The following is a 17,489-nucleotide window of genomic DNA, read 5'->3' on the forward strand; positions in this document are numbered from 1 at the left end:
ATCAATTTTCTTTCATTAAAAACATTCAGTCAACAAATCCTGGCGCCAGGGTCCACAAATATACTTGGAGATATGACGTCTAATGCAAGTACACCTTCCATTCAGTTTACCTTATTGCTGAAAAAAAGCTTAGTCTTGGTCAGAGAAATAGAAGATTGGTTGCATTTTGGCAAATTCTTCATTTACTCCTAACAACGACTGTTTATCTGCATGTAACCAAATCCCACAAATATGTGATTGGTCAATACTTGCACTACAAACAGACTATAATGGAAATCAACATGTTTCACATACATCTTGTCCCATTGCTTTACATATCCTGCTTTTATCTATACATGTTTTTATAGATTATAAAGAACAATGGAAATAGTTGATCAGTTATGTAATCTTAAAACAATCAGAAACTGCGGTGGACATGCTGAAAAAGACAAACGCTCACCATGGGGCAGTCCAGTTGTGTCCGATAATGGACACAGTGACGTTAGTCACAGAGCTGCTGTATTTACGATGCGCTGGCCCTTTAAGACAGCCCGTGTTTCCATTGGCACAGTGACGTCAGAGCAGTGAAGGACTCCAGCCTATCCTCTCCAAACAGTGAAGGCAATGGTCCTGGCAGAGTGTCCTGCTTTCGGAGGGAGACTTTTACACTGTACGAAAGCTAAGGGAAACACTCGTCGCTGATGTGAACCAGAGCCCTCGTGCACTCGCCCTGGATTAAAACGGAAACTTTTACGATGGCTCTGTGGGTGAAAAAGTAGCATTAGAAGCTAACCGCCGACGGACCTTCCACTGCAAAGCAACTCCGAGTAGATGCACGGCCACTGCTGAAAAATATGCTCCAGCCGAGCCGCCTGAACCCCGGCTTCAGCAGCAGATTCCCCGCGTTATAACCAGTTTTGTGAGACATTCTCCGGGCTTCTGTTTTTATTTTTCCCTCCGCTCCTTTCCTATAAAGTCTACTGTACGAGACCCACCTGCGAGAGAGCATTATGGCAGGGAAGCTGACAGCAGCGCAAGGAACAGGAATACTGCTGGTGACAGCCAACGTCGGGTCATTGTTCGAGGATGTGAGTGTTCCCTTGATACACGTTGTCTTTCACTGTTGTCTGTTCAATGTTGTGTGTTTATGTTTTTTTTCCATTCGGCCGTCTTCATGTTATGCTTAAATAATGTCTCAACTGGTCACGACTCGTGGTGTGTGTCAGGTCGGCAGCCCAAACATAAACCCGCCACGCACGAACACATGGGCCTCACACAACCATATAAACATGTGTATGTGTTAAAGGTATGCAATGCCCCATTATTTCTCTCATGAGTATTGATCATAGCCTTATGCTGCAGTATAGTCATAATGTTCTATGATCCAATGTTGGGCAAAGGTAAACACTACTGCATTTGGTATGCAGTAACAGTATAGCCTACCTAGTATGCAGAGGACACCCACCTTTTTAGTGTGAATCTGCAAGTAAAACCAAACTTATGTAAGTCAAATTAGTTTTTCTTAGGAATCCCAAATGCACCACTGTAAAGGTCTAAAATAAGTGTATTTATATGTGTGGTTGCTTGCTAGAATGAATATTTTTGCTTTTCACTGCATCACCGGAGATGTTACCTGCTACACAGCTCATGTTTGACACCCTCTGTATTTCGTTAGTTGATGACAGGGCTAGTAGGGTCTTTTCTAAAGTAGACGGTGTACATAAACTCACCAACATCCTATTTGCATCTTTATGAGAACAAACCACAATTAAATATTTACTCTAGATAAAGCCACTTTGCTTTGCCGAAGAAAGCAAAGGCATACTCTGTGGAAAAATAGGTGTGTCAGGGCTCTTAAGGAGTGTCTGTGCAGGTTGTTGAATGATATCTCAGGTTGTTATCATGCATTTGGACTCCTTGCTTTTTATGTCAGGCTGTAACTTGGTACCTAATGATACTAAAATATAGTGGAAACTAAGTGTTATTAAACTATTAAATGCTTCAAGTTCAAACGCTCTTGTGTCACTTTCAGTATTTTGTCAATACAGAGTCCCCCTCTTCCTCCCTCCCTTCACCCGTGTGAAGAGCTGATCCAAAACATGAGGGAAGAGCGTCTCCCTCGCTGGAGTAAGCCTATTAATAGCCTGCCTCTCTCTCTCTCTCTCTCAAAAGCAGCACGCTTTTGGTGTCTTGTGGATCTTTTTTTTTTCCACCAGACTTCTCAGATGGAGCCAAAATGTGCATTAGAGCATGTTTTTGTCGTATTTATGCTCATATATAAAGTTATCTTTGGTCTGTATTGTGTTGACATCCCTTATGATGTATGTATGAGTTCTATCAATTCTTTATTTATGGCTTTTTCCGCTATTAGGTCCATTGTAGATAAGTCTTGTGTCATGACGGCAGAGCCTGAGTCCTTCAAGATCCCATATGAAATGCATCCAGCCTTCTAAGGCTGATGGTATATCCCCATATCATCTAGAGTTTCATCTCTGAATGGAAAATATGCTGTTTACTTAGCTTATTGCAAATCAAATAACGCCGCTCCAGACTCCGCGTTCACAGCTCTTACACATGTAAACCCACTCTTTACAGCCTCAACATGCAGTTGTGGTGTATTTGAACAAGGACAGCTACTCTGCAAGAATTGATTAAAGCATTTCATGTAAATTATACACAGAGTTTTTCCCTTGAAGGTATAGGTGACCTAAGTATAAACGGGATAACATGGCTTGTTATTAAATACAACATACACATATGTTATTTAAAGATTCATTTCTTTGTCAAGTTATGTTTAATCTTTCACAAGAAAGTGGAAGCTAGCTCAGTAGCTACTGTTGTACCACAAACATACACTGCGGGTGGATTCAAAACGTATTTATAATTGACACAGTACTGTTGTTGCAGTGAAATGTGCCTTTCCCCCCTACTTTCATACGGAAAACAATCTCTAATCCATAGTTCTGATTTTCAAATACACGCATGTAGCCTGTAATTAAAACGGATCCTTTGAAATCGTCTTTTCTGCAGTAAGCAATGTCCTTTAGCAAATTATAATTGTCTCTGACTCCAGTTATGAGATATTGTTTAAACAACATTTAATGCGAAAGACAAACAGTCCTCCTCAGGTTCAACTCTTATTCTGTTTGTTAGCTCTCTCAGCCATCCTCAGGGAATCTCATTATGACCGCAAACATTCCATTTATGAAACAGCCATCAAGAGTAAACCATTATTTGCTTTTTGTTGAGTATCTCATGCTAACTCTCTCTGTGTTTCTAAAGTGAAGTCCCCCCCCTCCCGATGACAGCTGGGTTATGTGTTAGCTACTTTACTTTCAGTGCGTTGTTTGGGCAGTCTAGACACAGGGCTAGGTTCTGTGTCAGAATAGTGCCGGCGTCCTTTTTTCAACTGCAACGAGGTGAGAGCGTATGCCATTGCATGGGGCCACCGAGGAGAAATGCTGCACCCAGCGTGTTTTTTCTGAGCGCTCCATGTTCTCTTGTGGCTGCTTCCGAGCACTTCAAGGGGAAAACATCTCAACTTTTCAGAAAAGAGCTGGTGATGTCCTGAAATTGGAGGAGAAGCTTGTGTCTCTCAGATGTTTAATATCAATTTAAAAAAAAAAAAAACTCATTTGTTTGGGCAGATCGGCTGAGCGGGCCCTGAATGTTGCCGCCGCTGAGTGTAGTAACGTTATCGTCAGATGTGGATTATCCTCCTTGTCGGATGAAACTCGGAGCAGGCTCTGCCCCGTGCTTTACCAGTGCCTTTCTGCCACAAGAAGAGGCTATGAAGACACAGGGCCTTAGGTTTTTAATGGTAACCTAATTAAATAGAGCAGCATGCAGCCTTGCAGATTCCAAATTTCGCTTGTAGGGTCTTTCAATGATGTTGTTGTACACTTATAATATTATTCTGTGGCAAAAACAAGCAATTATAGTGGACGCACATTGGCGCTGCTTAATTCCCCGGAAGCCATACATTGTCTGTTTGAGATGCCTGCTCGCACTTTCGCTCAGTGCTGAACTCATTAAAAAATGTGTTGTCCCCATAGGTCACTTGGACACAAAAACATTGGAAACGTCTAGAGCTTCAGATGAAATAATGTTGACTTTGTGCTGAAACAGATACGTGCAAAACTGCCTGCGTGTGAAGATGGAGCTTAAACATGCATTATCATCAGTATACATGAAGTCCTCCCAAGTCTTAGGATACTTACTCCCCCAGGCTTGGACTTGCTATCCGCTCCCATCCTGGAGACACAGTGGGAACGCACTGTGGGAGTCCCACAGGTTCAGCCTGTAGAACACAGTTCACCATAGATAGATGAAGCTTAATAATGATTTTGCTTAACTTTCAATTGTTGTCAGTTGCCTGCTAAAGGCCATCACAGAGAAAAAGACTAAAAGAGATTGAGAATGCAAGTGCACATAGTGAATCACTTTTTATAAGTCAGGACTGCGGCCGCACGATATGGATACAATACTGATTTAGATTATTTCGACTGATATTGCAATTCCGACTTGATTCACAGTATTGAAGGGGTTAATCATTTTGGACCATTATCTTCATTATCATTCAAAATAAGATATATTAAAAATGATACTAGGGGAAAAGCTGCCACAAATGTATTGTATTTGAATATTTTAGGCACACATAAATGAAGAAAAGTATTTAAAAGAATAAACAGCTACAATAGCATTTCATGTATTTTTTCAATGTTGGCGACAATTTCAACTGAACTACATTTTGTTAATCAATACCAATTTATCATGTTTGACAACCTGATCATGTGCCTTGCTTAAAAAAATCTGACCACCAAAGGTGATCAATAATTATTGATGCCAACATTTTTAATTCAGCAAAAAAACATTTTAAAGTTATTATTTTATGATCATTGTTTTAATGAGCATTCTTACCAAACAAATATATTTGATTTGGTCTGTAGAATAATATTTGTAAGCCAGTGTATCTATGAAGCAGCACAACCCTTAGTTCAGTAACAAATGTGTGTTTCCTGCTATTTGAATATTGCACTAGCCCGTATTGCGATTTCAATGAATTGCGCAGCCATATTCAGGACATCTTTGAAATTGCACCAACCTGTAGCACACTGTAGGGGATGATGGAGTCTCTACATTAGTCAACCCAGTTGAACTCTCAGTGAAAACTCTTGGCAGAATGTGGGCAACATGTTCAGGGAGTGTTTTCCTTTGGCCTGCGGTTTGTTTGTTCAGGTGGACACCCTGCTGGATGGACTAAGGTGTCACCAAATAACAGCACCATGACGCCTGAGGTGTAGGTCTTGTTTTGAGAGAGGATGGAGGTGTAGTGTCAGGGTACTCTGCTGTATCAACAAACCAGTAACAGGAAATGACTCTTTAAAAGGAAAGTTTGGACGTTTAAATGATTTCTTAAGACAACGTATACAAATTCTTAAGTGAAGCCTACAATTTACAACTCATATATTGGAAATGAACATCTGAGAATGTACATTTCAGACAAGCCTGTGCAGGTATGCCCATAATGCTTAACTGAAGTTGCTGGAATTGGAATCCAGTTATTTTTACATATTGTACCACCCAAAAATAATAAGTCATTCGCAGTTATTTTGACACACCCTGTTATAAAAAACACGAGTTAATCATGGAGAAGTTTTAGGATTATTGTAAATATTTTTTAAAATATGACGGGAAAAGGCTGCTCACTATGAATGTTGAAAAAAGTGAAAAATAAAGCCTGATTTTGAAATTGTAGAAAATAAAGAACAGACTACTTATTGGGGACAGTGATAGTTATTTATCCTTTTATTTATGTAGGGGTCCTTATGCGTTGATCACCTTATTAAATATTTGTCTTTTTGCAAAACAACCTTAAAAAAGTGCTTTTTTCTTGACAAAATGTTAGTGATTCAAGTTTTCATTTGGATGATTATAGGGATCATATCGTAAAGTTTCATATCAATCAACCCAACATAAAAACAAAACAGTGTTAACTTCTGCATTGAATTGGTCTGGAGTATACAAATAAATATTGGTATGATTTGTGTGTCCTTGACCACTGTGTGATCTCTGGTGGTAACTGAATCTGGCTTGTTGAAATCGGGAGATTTTCCAATGGAAGGCTCAGTTGGATTAGCCGAAAATATGATTACAATCTGACACACGCCAACTCTACTGCCAGTTTTTATTCCCAACAATGTAAGCTTATGTGTTTGCTCTGCTTTCCAGGGATCTGCATATTATCCTAATGTTGGCTTTCATTCTCCAGTGCTTTCATTTCAATACAAACTGGTCATTGGCCGGTGTCTTTCATTGATTACAACCACTGTTTTTGATTACATACACCTCTCTTTCGACCAAGCCAAGATACCTATATGTTGAGGCAATAGATTTATATGAATAGTCCCTTAGTGTGGGTTTCCAACTTATTTTTCATCATGTGTCTCCTTCTCCTGTCCACTGACAGCTCATTAGCTCAGGCTTTCACAGCCCGGACCCCCAGAGCTGCCATATTTACACCACTAAATATAGCACAGAGCAGGAAAAAATACCTTTCTGACTCATTGTCCTCGAACCTGGAAGCAATGCATATAACCGCTTCCATTATTTAGTTTTCAATGAACATTTCACAGTGTGTGTGTGTATGATTGCGAAGTATTTGAGAGGTTATACCAAAAGTACTCCTCTGCATCTCATTGAGGAGCAGTACGGTTGTATTTTCCCTGTAAACATGTGAAGCCAGCATAGAGGCTATATTTAGCCTTTAGTCACATGGTAGTGAATTCCCTAACTGAACAATGTAATTGAGCATCCAGGATGTGTTTATATGTTGCAAATATGTGATACCAGACATTGTGGTTAGCATGGAGGAAACAAACAATGGGTGTCTTTATTTCCAATATCAAGTTTCTTCTCTGTGTCCGGCTTTTTTGGCCCAAGTTTTATGAGGAGAAGCTGAACGGCCGAGACTGTGACTAAATACTTCATCTGACAGCTTGAGTTTGTGTTTCTTCCTCTGCCAAAGTCTGTTCCAGTGTGTTGCTGCAGGAGTGGAAAAGTTTATAAAAAGAAAGATCAGATGATGCTATTTCGGTTTTTTCCCCGTCCTGTCATAACACAGAATTAGTATTTCAAAAGGAAAATATGTTGTAAAAGGGCTGAAAGTCGCCTCCAGCAGGCGACAAAAAGTCAGAATTGTAAGTACAACATATTCTTTCCCAGTGTCTAGCTTCCTACAGTGACAATTATACATCTAACAATGAATTGTTACGAAGGATAGTATAAGTTCTACACTTATTTTATGTGTAGGCCTGGATTTCGGTAAAACTGTTACACATTTCACATTTAAACATGCATTTTTAGTTGGTTACATCACAATTCGTTTTTATATTCCCTTAATATATGATTGTTTAACAAAGTAAAAACGGTAGATGGCATAACATTTTATAGTATTGCAAAATTATTAGAGGTTTACCTTAGATCGACAAGCTGAAGCAAAGGCTTTCATTTTTAGAACGACACCTCTGTGGTACAATCTCACGAGTGTTACAATCTTAGATCAAACACTAAGCATTAATGGTGTGTTTGTAGATTTTGCATGATGCACTGTATAATGCCCATTATATGTATAACATGTTGTATCATCACTATTTGAACCACATGTTGGAAAGATGTTACCACAGCCGATTGCGATGGTGTTGAAATACTTTTTCTCATATGTACTCCAGACACTATGTGTTCCACACATTGTTTTCCTTTTATACATGTAGCACACAATAGGAGATGGTCCGTGTCAGACGCGTTCACATTTACTGGAAGTTTGGTTTAGTGGAGGTATGACGTCTGAGTAGAGTGCGCAGGAGGCAGGACATGACGCAAACAGAGTGGGGGTAGTTGGTTTGTAATTTGATCATAAACCAACAATGTGCCATTGCTTGAATATGTTCATGGGATTTCGTATTCGGCCCTTACTAACAGGTTTTCCCGAATCTCATTGTCCCTCCATTTACATATTTCCGTTTTCGTGTTAAACAACCCTGCTCCTTCACCCTTTGGTGTTTGTTTTCTTCTGGTTTCACGCCAAACATGATAGAATCCTCATCAACACGCCTACTTGCTCACCGGAAATTCTTCGGATAATGACCAACTCTATTCAATCAGACATTGCACATACTTTGTACTTAGATGCTGCCGCGGTAAAGTCTTTTAAAGAGCCGGTCTAAAGGTTTTGGCAATTGCGCTATAGAGCTGCTCCAGGTAATGTCTAGGTCATTTCAGGGTTGCAGTCCTTCAACATGCAAAGATGAATTATGCTGTGCCATTCTTTGAAATGACTGGACCTTCATTCGTTTGAATTTAAGTTCAAAGAGTTATTATCTGGCAATACTTCAAAAATGAATCACATTACTTGCCTGGTTTGCTATAAGGGGGTTTAAAATGTATGATTGTCGTTGGCATTGTTCATGTGTTTCAGCTTGTTTTAGATGTTTGAGTTTTCCTTACATCAGATGAACCTGATGTCGGACTTCTTGCTGTTTTTAGCTGATAATATGATTGCACACATTACCAACAGAACTCAATTCCCTCTGCAGATGCACTATGTCATAAATCCCTGGCAGTTATCATAGTTCCCTCAGTTGTGTGTTTCATCAGTCCAGATGTTTCTAGTTTATCCTTTATTTAATGGTAACCCAATCCTGAAGCATCTGACACATGAAAATACATTATTGAAGGAAGAGTCTCACTGTATTATATTTTAACTGTACTATGTATTATTTTATTGCCCTGTACTTAAATCATGTTTTATAATTGTTTGTGTGATAGAGATTATGCAATGTTTTTAGTGTTTGTTGATTGTTGTGTACCTACCTAAGGACTGCAGATGGAAATGAGCTATTAGCTCAAATCTGGCATAATTCATCTCTTCTCTTTTCTGAGATGAATGTATTTGTATGCATGGTCCTTGTTGAAATAAATACATAATAATGTATCCTCAGGCCTCTGTTTTTATGTACCTTTTTTGGTTTTGTAGCTTTTGTGGCTATTTGTATGAGCTGTGTCTCCCAGGTGCTGAGTCAGGTCAGCATGCCCCAGAACACAGCAGAAGAGTCTGCTCAGGCCCAAACTAGCAGAGGTGTGGAGATGGTCATGTTGCTGATGCTGAAGACCATCTGTCCCCCCGTCTGGTCCCCCCGTCTGGTCCCCCCGTCTGGTCCCCCCGTCTGGTCCCCCCGTCTGGTCCCCCCGTCTGGTCCCCCCGTCAGGTCCCCCCAGTCAGCTCCCCCCGTCAGGTCCCCCCGTCAGGTCTCCCCGTCAGGCCCGAGCTGTTGAGCCCTTCAGGAAAAATAAGCAGTCACTCACTGAACCAGGAAGGTTTATAGTGTGGGTCTCTCAGGGGAAATGACGCACTCGCAGACATATATGTGAATCTAGAGACATATAACATGAGAAAGGGACTTTACTGTGGGTCGACACGGCCAACTTTTTCCAGAGTTCATTGACCCCTGCTCAGGAGGATTTGATAATTTATGTGTGAGCAGAGCGGGACAATAACCAGCCAGGCCCCGTTGGGCCCAGATAAGGAACTGGGATAAGGGTGGGAGTGTCGACAAGCGAATCTTGGGTTCAATCCAAGAGCCATAAATATCCAGGATGGGAAAGCCAGAGGGGGACACCCAGCACCCATCGTACTGAAGAGGACTCATTCATAAGATATAGAACAATCAAACTGATGCAATGGAAGCATCAAATGATTATGTCTGCTTGTTTTCTATATCTGGTTGTTGTCCTTGAGGCACATTTAAGGGCCTGTATTAGACTTTCTTAGTCTACTTAAAACAATTTGATTGATGAGATTGATCTGTAAAATTTTACAAACAAATCTGACAAGCACGCCACTTTAAGTCTTGTGTTGATCACCAATGTGCTCATAATTTTCTGGGAAATGAGGCATAAAAAATGACCAAGAGACAAAAAAACAGTTGTCTTGCACAAAATGTACCAATTAGTTGACTAACAGGGCCTTTCAAGTACAAGAGGTAAAATATATAGCTGTAGTAATTTGCATTTCAAAGTCAGACGCAAAAACAAAGAGGACGTTAAACTACTATTTAGGTATATTATTTGATTCTTACTGATAGTCTCTGTTGGAGCCATGCTGCCTGGGGGCCATGAGGCTTCAGCAGCAGTTGCACATCCGTACATGAGGAATGTTAGTTGACACCCAGAGAGAAGTTACTTGAGGGAGTTGTCTATGTATCAGTATTTCCCAAACATTAGCTCCAAGTCCTGACATGTCTGGCTGCTTCGTCATTCATTGCATTTGAGGATTGAAGAGGTGTGGTTATTGGATGTTGAGTGTATTTCAGATTAGTTCATTGATTATTGCTTGATTTACACAAAGAACGTCAGTTAGTCTTTCTCTCTGGTTCTACTAAAAGCTGTCTTGTATTTGATATGCTGCTGAGATAAGATACTGTATTATATGTCCTTCTGCTGTTAACAAGTTTGTAGGTTGAGCACTTAGGCTTGATCAGCAGTATCAGATCACATTCTGTTTCCATGGAATACACTTCGGCTCCACCTTTAAAGGTTTAGTTCACCCAAATCAACCAAAAAAGTTATGTTCACAGCTATGTTCCCTGGTGACCAAACGCTTCCCTGATGACCGGACATTTACCGACTTTCCTGTTGTGCGATTCTAGATGGAGAGAGTTAATTGATAGCGTTTGCCGGTTACATAAAATGACATAAACGAGCTACAACTGTACAGTTACTCATTGCTTTGAGGAAAAAGATTGTTAATTTAGCCCTTTTTAGAAGTGAAGATATAGTCATTTGTTCTGGGAATGTCATTTTCGAGCCTGAGACCTGAAAAACAGGCTCAGGGCTTAACATGTTAATGGGGTGTCATGAAAGTGTTGGTATTCATACCTGGAACTCATTGCACAGTTTATATGGAGTGCTTAAGCTTGTATCAGCGCTGTTTGTCAGAGGAATTTGGCTCACTTTTATCTTGTAAACCTGAAGTGTGTCTTTTAAAGAGTCTGCTTAGCAACAGCAGGACTTCTGTCCGCTTATGTTTCTGTATTGCAAATCACTTAACATAGTACATATGTGTAGTGCAGTGGCGAACCGTTTCTATCACAACTGGACCTTCTGTAGACACTAGGGATGCTCCGATCGCCAATTTTGGGGCCGATCGCCGATCCGATCGAGTGGGCGGGGCCTATGGGGATCTTCCATTTAAAGTGATGTTTAAAACTCAGTTAATGGGGCTCATTCACTGGCGCTTCCACAAACAACAACCAACATAATTATTACATTCAAATGAAGTACATTATTCAAGTTTACATTAACTTTGGATAATAACACGGAAGAAACGAGCGGAAGCGCTCTCTTTTCCTCTCTCTCTCCCTCTCTCCTGACAGCCTGTCAGTATCTCATGCAGCTCGCTGATCCAGTAATGTGTGAGGCCGACAGTGAAGAATAAATATATTTATAACTAGTTTAGCTTGTTCCAGAGGTAGATCAAATAGCTAAGTGTGTTAGGTCTAACTCTTAGTGTGAGTTTCGGTCCGCTCACCGGTCCGTCACAGCGGGTGGAGCTGCAGGATTTCTGCTTCACACACACGTTGCATACCGCTGTTTTACTGTCTTTTTTGGACACCTTAAAATAATGCCAGACCGGTGAAGCCATTTTGGCGAGCTTGTTTTGCCGCGCACAGAGAAAAGTGTCATGTATTTTACGTCATAATTTTACGTCATGCGATCGGCTCTCGCATTTTTAGAGAGCACCGATCGATCGGCAGAGAGGGAGTATCGGCCGATATCGATCGGCAGCCGATTGATCGGAGCATCCCTACTGAATACCTTTAAGGCTCTGATGGTTCACCACTGGTGTAGTGATGATGTCAGTCAAACATGCATTTTGCTGTATTAGAAACTGAATAATGACGGAAGTGTTTTCCATCTCCATACTAGAAGCCGAAAGTCTTGTCCTGCACATGTTACACCAAAAAGCTCTTATCACCAGCAGCTACAGGGGTTGTTCAGAAAAGGCATCAAATTGTCAGAGACATCATGTGTCTGTTCAGTTTGGACAAAAGGAATGCATATCTTTGCAGACTTTATCTTCACTTAGATATCTCCCAGCTTGTTGCAATTGAATAATTTTGTTGAACGGAAACGCTTCTGAGTGATCTGTTCCCTGAAATGTGCTTTCTCTTTACAACTCAAAGGATAACTTCTGTATTCTTCAACCTGCACATATTTCCCCAAGTTATGGTATCTGACTCACTATGGTGCAATCCATATTTGATCATTCTCCAGTTTTGAGCATGAACGCTGCAATGTAATCACTTATTGCCTCCACACCCTCAAACTAAATCTCCTTGTTTTATCAACTGACAAGCTCAAATAGTTATTATAATGTTTGGATGACATTATGGAAATGACCCTACAGCGAAATAACTAGTTTCTTTAGCTTTCGCTTGAACAGACTGTTTGATATTCTGTCATGTTACTTGTTACCAGAAGACAACAATTGAAACTTTAGTAAGACGTTGAGAAAAACAAGAAGACAAACCCTAACCATTATCTTTTCGTTTATTCTTTCAAATTATTTCCATCCTAACAGCTCTGGCCCCTTGCCGCCAGTGCTTGGGTTTTGGAATAATAATTGCTGATTTAAAGTTGCCAATAAAGGTTTTCACTTTTATTTATTAGCTCCTTGCATAGCCGCATCTTCCAAAGAAGTGTTTACTCGCATATCTCAAGGGCATATGATGAGTGTCACATCAGAAAGGCTGAGATGAACTTGTTTCGCCAGGTGGACAAAAACATACATTTTACAATTGGAAAGTTATTACTAGCAAGCTTTAACACATCTCTCCTTTGTCTCGATTATTTAAATCTACCGTGTTACAGTCTTGAGATGTTACTCTGATATAAGCTACGGACATATCCAGTGAATCAGGTCTGTACATTGTCCAACGTCTTTTCTTTTCACACATGTAGCACAGAACAGCAGATTGTCCCTGTCAGACATGTTGCCGGAGGAAGGACATGATGCGTATTAAACCCTGGTTGAATAGTTGATTTGTAATTTGGTCAGAAACAAACGAGTCTCTTGGCGTTTCTTGAACTAGTCATACTATATGGCGTCATCCCTTACAGACATAACTTCCTAAATCTTGTTGTCTCTCCAGTTAGACATTTTCCTTGGGTGTCTTTGTGTAGAAGACCCTTCTTCTTCACCCTTACGTTCTTCCGGTTTCACGTCATCAACAAGCCCACTGGCTCACCGTGAATGCCCCGGACCATGTTGCAGTTCAAATGTTAAATGGGTTTTAGTATATAAATCCCATGAAAAGGCTCCTCCCGCTGGGATTCTTCCTCTCTATTTGAACTCCTTTTATCCCCTGTAGAGACCTCTACTCTCCCCAGTTCCTTTTGATCTTTTCCCCATATGCTCTCAGCCTCACATATGCAGCAGGACGGGTGTTTATTTAACCCTACTGTAAGCCTTTGATGGAAAGTGCTTATTGTCTCTGGTCCCCCTACAGTCGGTGGGTGAACATTTCCCAGTTAAGACCATTGTTTTTCTTCCCACCGTGGCCCCCGCCTGAAAAACGACCTGCTGGTCTGGACAACTCATCAAGCAGGGCCTGGTACGGATTTACTAAGCTCATGACTCCACTTTTCCTCTGGCCGCTTGTTTTTTTTGAGTTTCCTGCTCTGGAGTCAAGCAGTTGGTCGGAGTACCTGGATGGTTTTACCGTTTGCTGTGCTTCTATACATATTGGGTATGATTTGGCCTGAATATACGTTTTTGGTGAATACAAAAGCATGTTTATGCATAAATCAGAATGATACATTGCCCAAAAGTATATCTTCAATCACTCAGAACTATGTCTGGTTTATTTCACCAACTTGCCTTTAGTCATAATGGAAAACTCCCTCCCAATGAACATCAGTATTTGACTGTTTGACACCCTCTGGTTCCCATTTAAGGCAAGCCAAGATTTACGCTGAACAGAAGGAACACAGGAATACACTACTGAAATAGCATGATAGCTCCTGTTATGTCACATGGCACTCCAAAGAGTTTCAGCTTTGCATGTATTACACTTAAGAAAGCAACTTGTGTGGAATACCGACCATGTGTTTTGTATAGTACCTGGTAATATCATTTAATGGCCATTGCTGGTCAGTTCTCAATCCAACACGCGCATGTTGTTTTCTTCGCTCCGATGCAAATAGCGCCAGCTGCACAGGGGGGGGGGGGGGGGGGGGGGGGTTACTCAAGTGTTACTGCTCAGAAAGCTTCTGTGGTGTTGCAGCTCGGCGCCTGCTTTAATTACTCCATCATTTGTCCTCCCACTTTCAGCCTCAGTTCTGGAGAAAATGAGAGAACAGAACAGCTGGGATTTCTTATCAAAACAAGGAACATCAGATTAACACTGTATTTCAAAACAGTAAGAACCTTTATTCAAAAACTGGTGAAGCAGCTTAGAGGTGACGATATCCCCTCCTCTATCTTTACACCAACATTAAATATGCTCTATGCTAGCTCAATGCAAGTGTACAGTATTTTGATGTGTTTCTTATACTTTATAAAACACTGTAAGACACTGCACTTGTTTTGACCGTTAAAGTGATGTCTTTTTCTCAGTCAAAAGGTTAGTTGCAGCTCTCTTGCTGACTGTGCTGTGTGCCTGAGTTGTGAACAGCTGGGTGAGAGTGTGACCACTCCCCACTGATTTTCCCCTTTGTTTCTGAAATTGTCACTGGGGCTTTGCCAGTTTTCCACAAATACTGTATACGTGTGTTTTTGTGTGTGTGTGTGGTCCCAGTCACTGCCTTATCAAGCGTGGCCTTTGCAGAGGGTTATCACTTGGTCTTCCACTAGCGACAGTAAAGTTTCCACTGCAGACAAATGGAACAATGCAGACCCTCCCTCGCTTCTCCACCACTTCTGCCTCTCCTCAGGTGGCTATATATAAACCTCAACCAAAAGTATATCCTTGTCCAAGACATCCTATTATTTCTTTCTGCTGTTGCCAGAGAAAAGTCCCATGTTCCCTGGGAAACTGTGTGACAGTGAAGCACTTAGCCTCACCCAAGGTTCCTCTTCCAGTAAGAAAAACTGCGAGAAAGCTAGCGAAGGAGACAATAAATCAAGTAGATTGGGTATTTTAAGGAGTAAGATGTAATGTCTAAAAGAAGCTCTTCCTTGAGATTTTTTGGGATAAAATTGCAATATACTTAAATCATTCTTTCTAGCTTTTTTTAAATTATTTTATGATCAATGTATTTATCTTTTAGCACTGTCTTTCAACTTTGTTAAACTGTAAAGCCCACTGAAACAAAAGTGTATCGTGAAATTGGGCTATAGAAATAAACTTTGATTCTATTTGACTTTGTAATCTCTGTTACATAAGACTGCGTCGGTCAGTGTGCCTGTGCCTCAGTGGGCTTCATTGATAAAAGAGCTGGAGCAGTGCATGGTTGTTCAATTTGAACAAAAAAATGGTCATTGAGTTGACGGGTTGTAGATAAAAGGAAGAAGACTTCACACTTGGCACCTACACACACTAACACACACTTGTCTGAAGGGTCGCTCTGGCCCGTCGCCTGCAGCCTGTCAGCGCTCCTTCAGACAAGTGTCCGTTGTTCCGTCGGGCAGGAAGATTCTCAGATGCCTGTCCACGTAGCAGCGGGATGGTACCGTCTCCACCTTGCCTGCTTAGCTGCTTTTTATGACCTAATTTGGCCAGCGAGAGGCTATTGTTAGAGAGGGAGGACAAATGAATAAAAAAGGAGTACATTTATCCACTGATCCTTTAGCTTTTATAGGTATTTGCATTGTCTGGATGACCTTGTTAAAGTGTGTAAGTAAACATGTTAAATGTATGTTCCTGCACCAACCCTGCTTAATGTGTCATTTGGGTTTTAGAGATGTTCCAGCTTTACTGTACCACTGAAGTAGTATGACACAAATAAAGTGATGTACTTAGCCATTGAAAGCTGTGCAATAGACATCAAACTGTCAGACCCAAAGTAGAACAAGGGTTTCCAAGGTATGGCACCTGCTTTGGGCTCGTGTCTTGTAAAATGAGTGTCAAACTATAGCCTGGTAGTTTCCTCATGTGGCACATCTTCATTATCCTTATACTTAGTGCTACATTTACTCATATCTGTACTTTACTTAAATATTTCAATTTGAGGCTCCACTACATTTCAGAGGTATATATTGTACTTTTTACTCTCTTTTATTACTTTTATTTTAACTCTCACTCACTTAGTTACTTTTGACATACAACACATGAAATGCTGATATGGTATAATGCAGTACTGTTCTACCCATATACACAGTATTTCAAGTCTCTTAATGATGTCGCCATTGACAAACTACAACACTAAAATGTTCTCGGATGTATAAAAACAAGATGATATATAATATAATAACCATGATAATATAATACTGTGAGGAGATCGGGTCTGATTTTACTTTTGATACTTGAATTACGTTTAGCAGATAATACTCATGTACTAATGTATATTATTCTGAAATTGGCCATTGTGCAGAATGTGTACTTTTTGTACTTTAAGTACATTTTCATGCTAATACTTTTCTACTTGTACTTGTACCATTACCATTTCCTAGTACCAAGTACCATTTTTAAATCAGGACTTTTACTTTTAGTGGAGTATTTTAAGACTATAGTTTTTGTACTTTTACTTCTGAATACTATATATATTTTTCCAACACTGTTTATATCTAGAGATTTACAGATATGGATTCTAGGAATATTCATGGAAACATGTCATAAGCCTGAAAATGAGCAAGGGGTCATCTTCAAGCCATAAGTTCATGTCTACTATCATGGGGTAGTCTTTTAGGCGTAGGCTCCACGAGGACGAAAACGGGTTGAATCCGCATATTTCACATGCGTATAGCTCGACGACGCCGTAACAGAAACGTAGAAACAGACCCCGCAAACGACAACGGGTCCAAAGGTGGATAGATCTGGGAACGGAGCGCTCTGGGGGGTCCAACGGGGCCGTGGGGTCGCCTATACGGTCATGCGTTTCATAGCCCCGCCTCTCCCCACCTCTGCTGCTCACCTCCGCAAAAGTACACTGCACACTGAATTGAGATTATTTATCTTTATCTCGATATGAACATAAACGCGAGTGAAATCTAATCTGACAGGACGGAGACACGCAGCTCCTCCGAAGCAGCGGGAGCAAAACACACACTTCAAGTCAGATCACCACCCTTAGCTATTTTAATTACCTCTCAAACTACCTAAACTAGTTATAAATATGTTTATTTTTACTGTCGGGTTTACTTACTGGATCAGCTGCTGCATGAGGAAGCATGAAGATTTAAACTTTAACACACATTGACCGGCGAAAAACTCTGCGCGGTTCCCTCGGCCCCCACCGCGGAGAATAAACAGAAGTGCAGCCATGACAACCATTCTTCTTCGCTGCTTTTG

At 40.7% G+C, this 17,489-nt stretch overlaps 1 protein-coding gene across 2 annotated transcripts in view; it reads left to right on the forward strand.

The window, feature by feature from the left end:
* The first annotated feature begins 588 nt into the window (after window positions 1-588).
* The window catches only part of LOC117475901 (inositol polyphosphate-5-phosphatase A), a 163,768-nt gene continuing 146,867 nt past the window's right edge, over window positions 589-17,489 (forward strand). For both annotated transcript variants that reach the window (XM_034122248.1, XM_034122256.1), the window contains exon 1: window positions 589-1,067. In XM_034122248.1, coding sequence (XP_033978139.1) covers window positions 990-1,067 — 78 coding nt within the window. In that variant the 5' untranslated portion in view covers window positions 589-989. The remainder of the gene's footprint in view (window positions 1,068-17,489) is intronic.

This window comes from Trematomus bernacchii, unplaced genomic scaffold, assembly GCF_902827165.1.
Source record: "Trematomus bernacchii unplaced genomic scaffold, fTreBer1.1, whole genome shotgun sequence".
In the NCBI taxonomy this organism is placed as follows: Eukaryota; Metazoa; Chordata; class Actinopteri; order Perciformes; family Nototheniidae; genus Trematomus; species Trematomus bernacchii.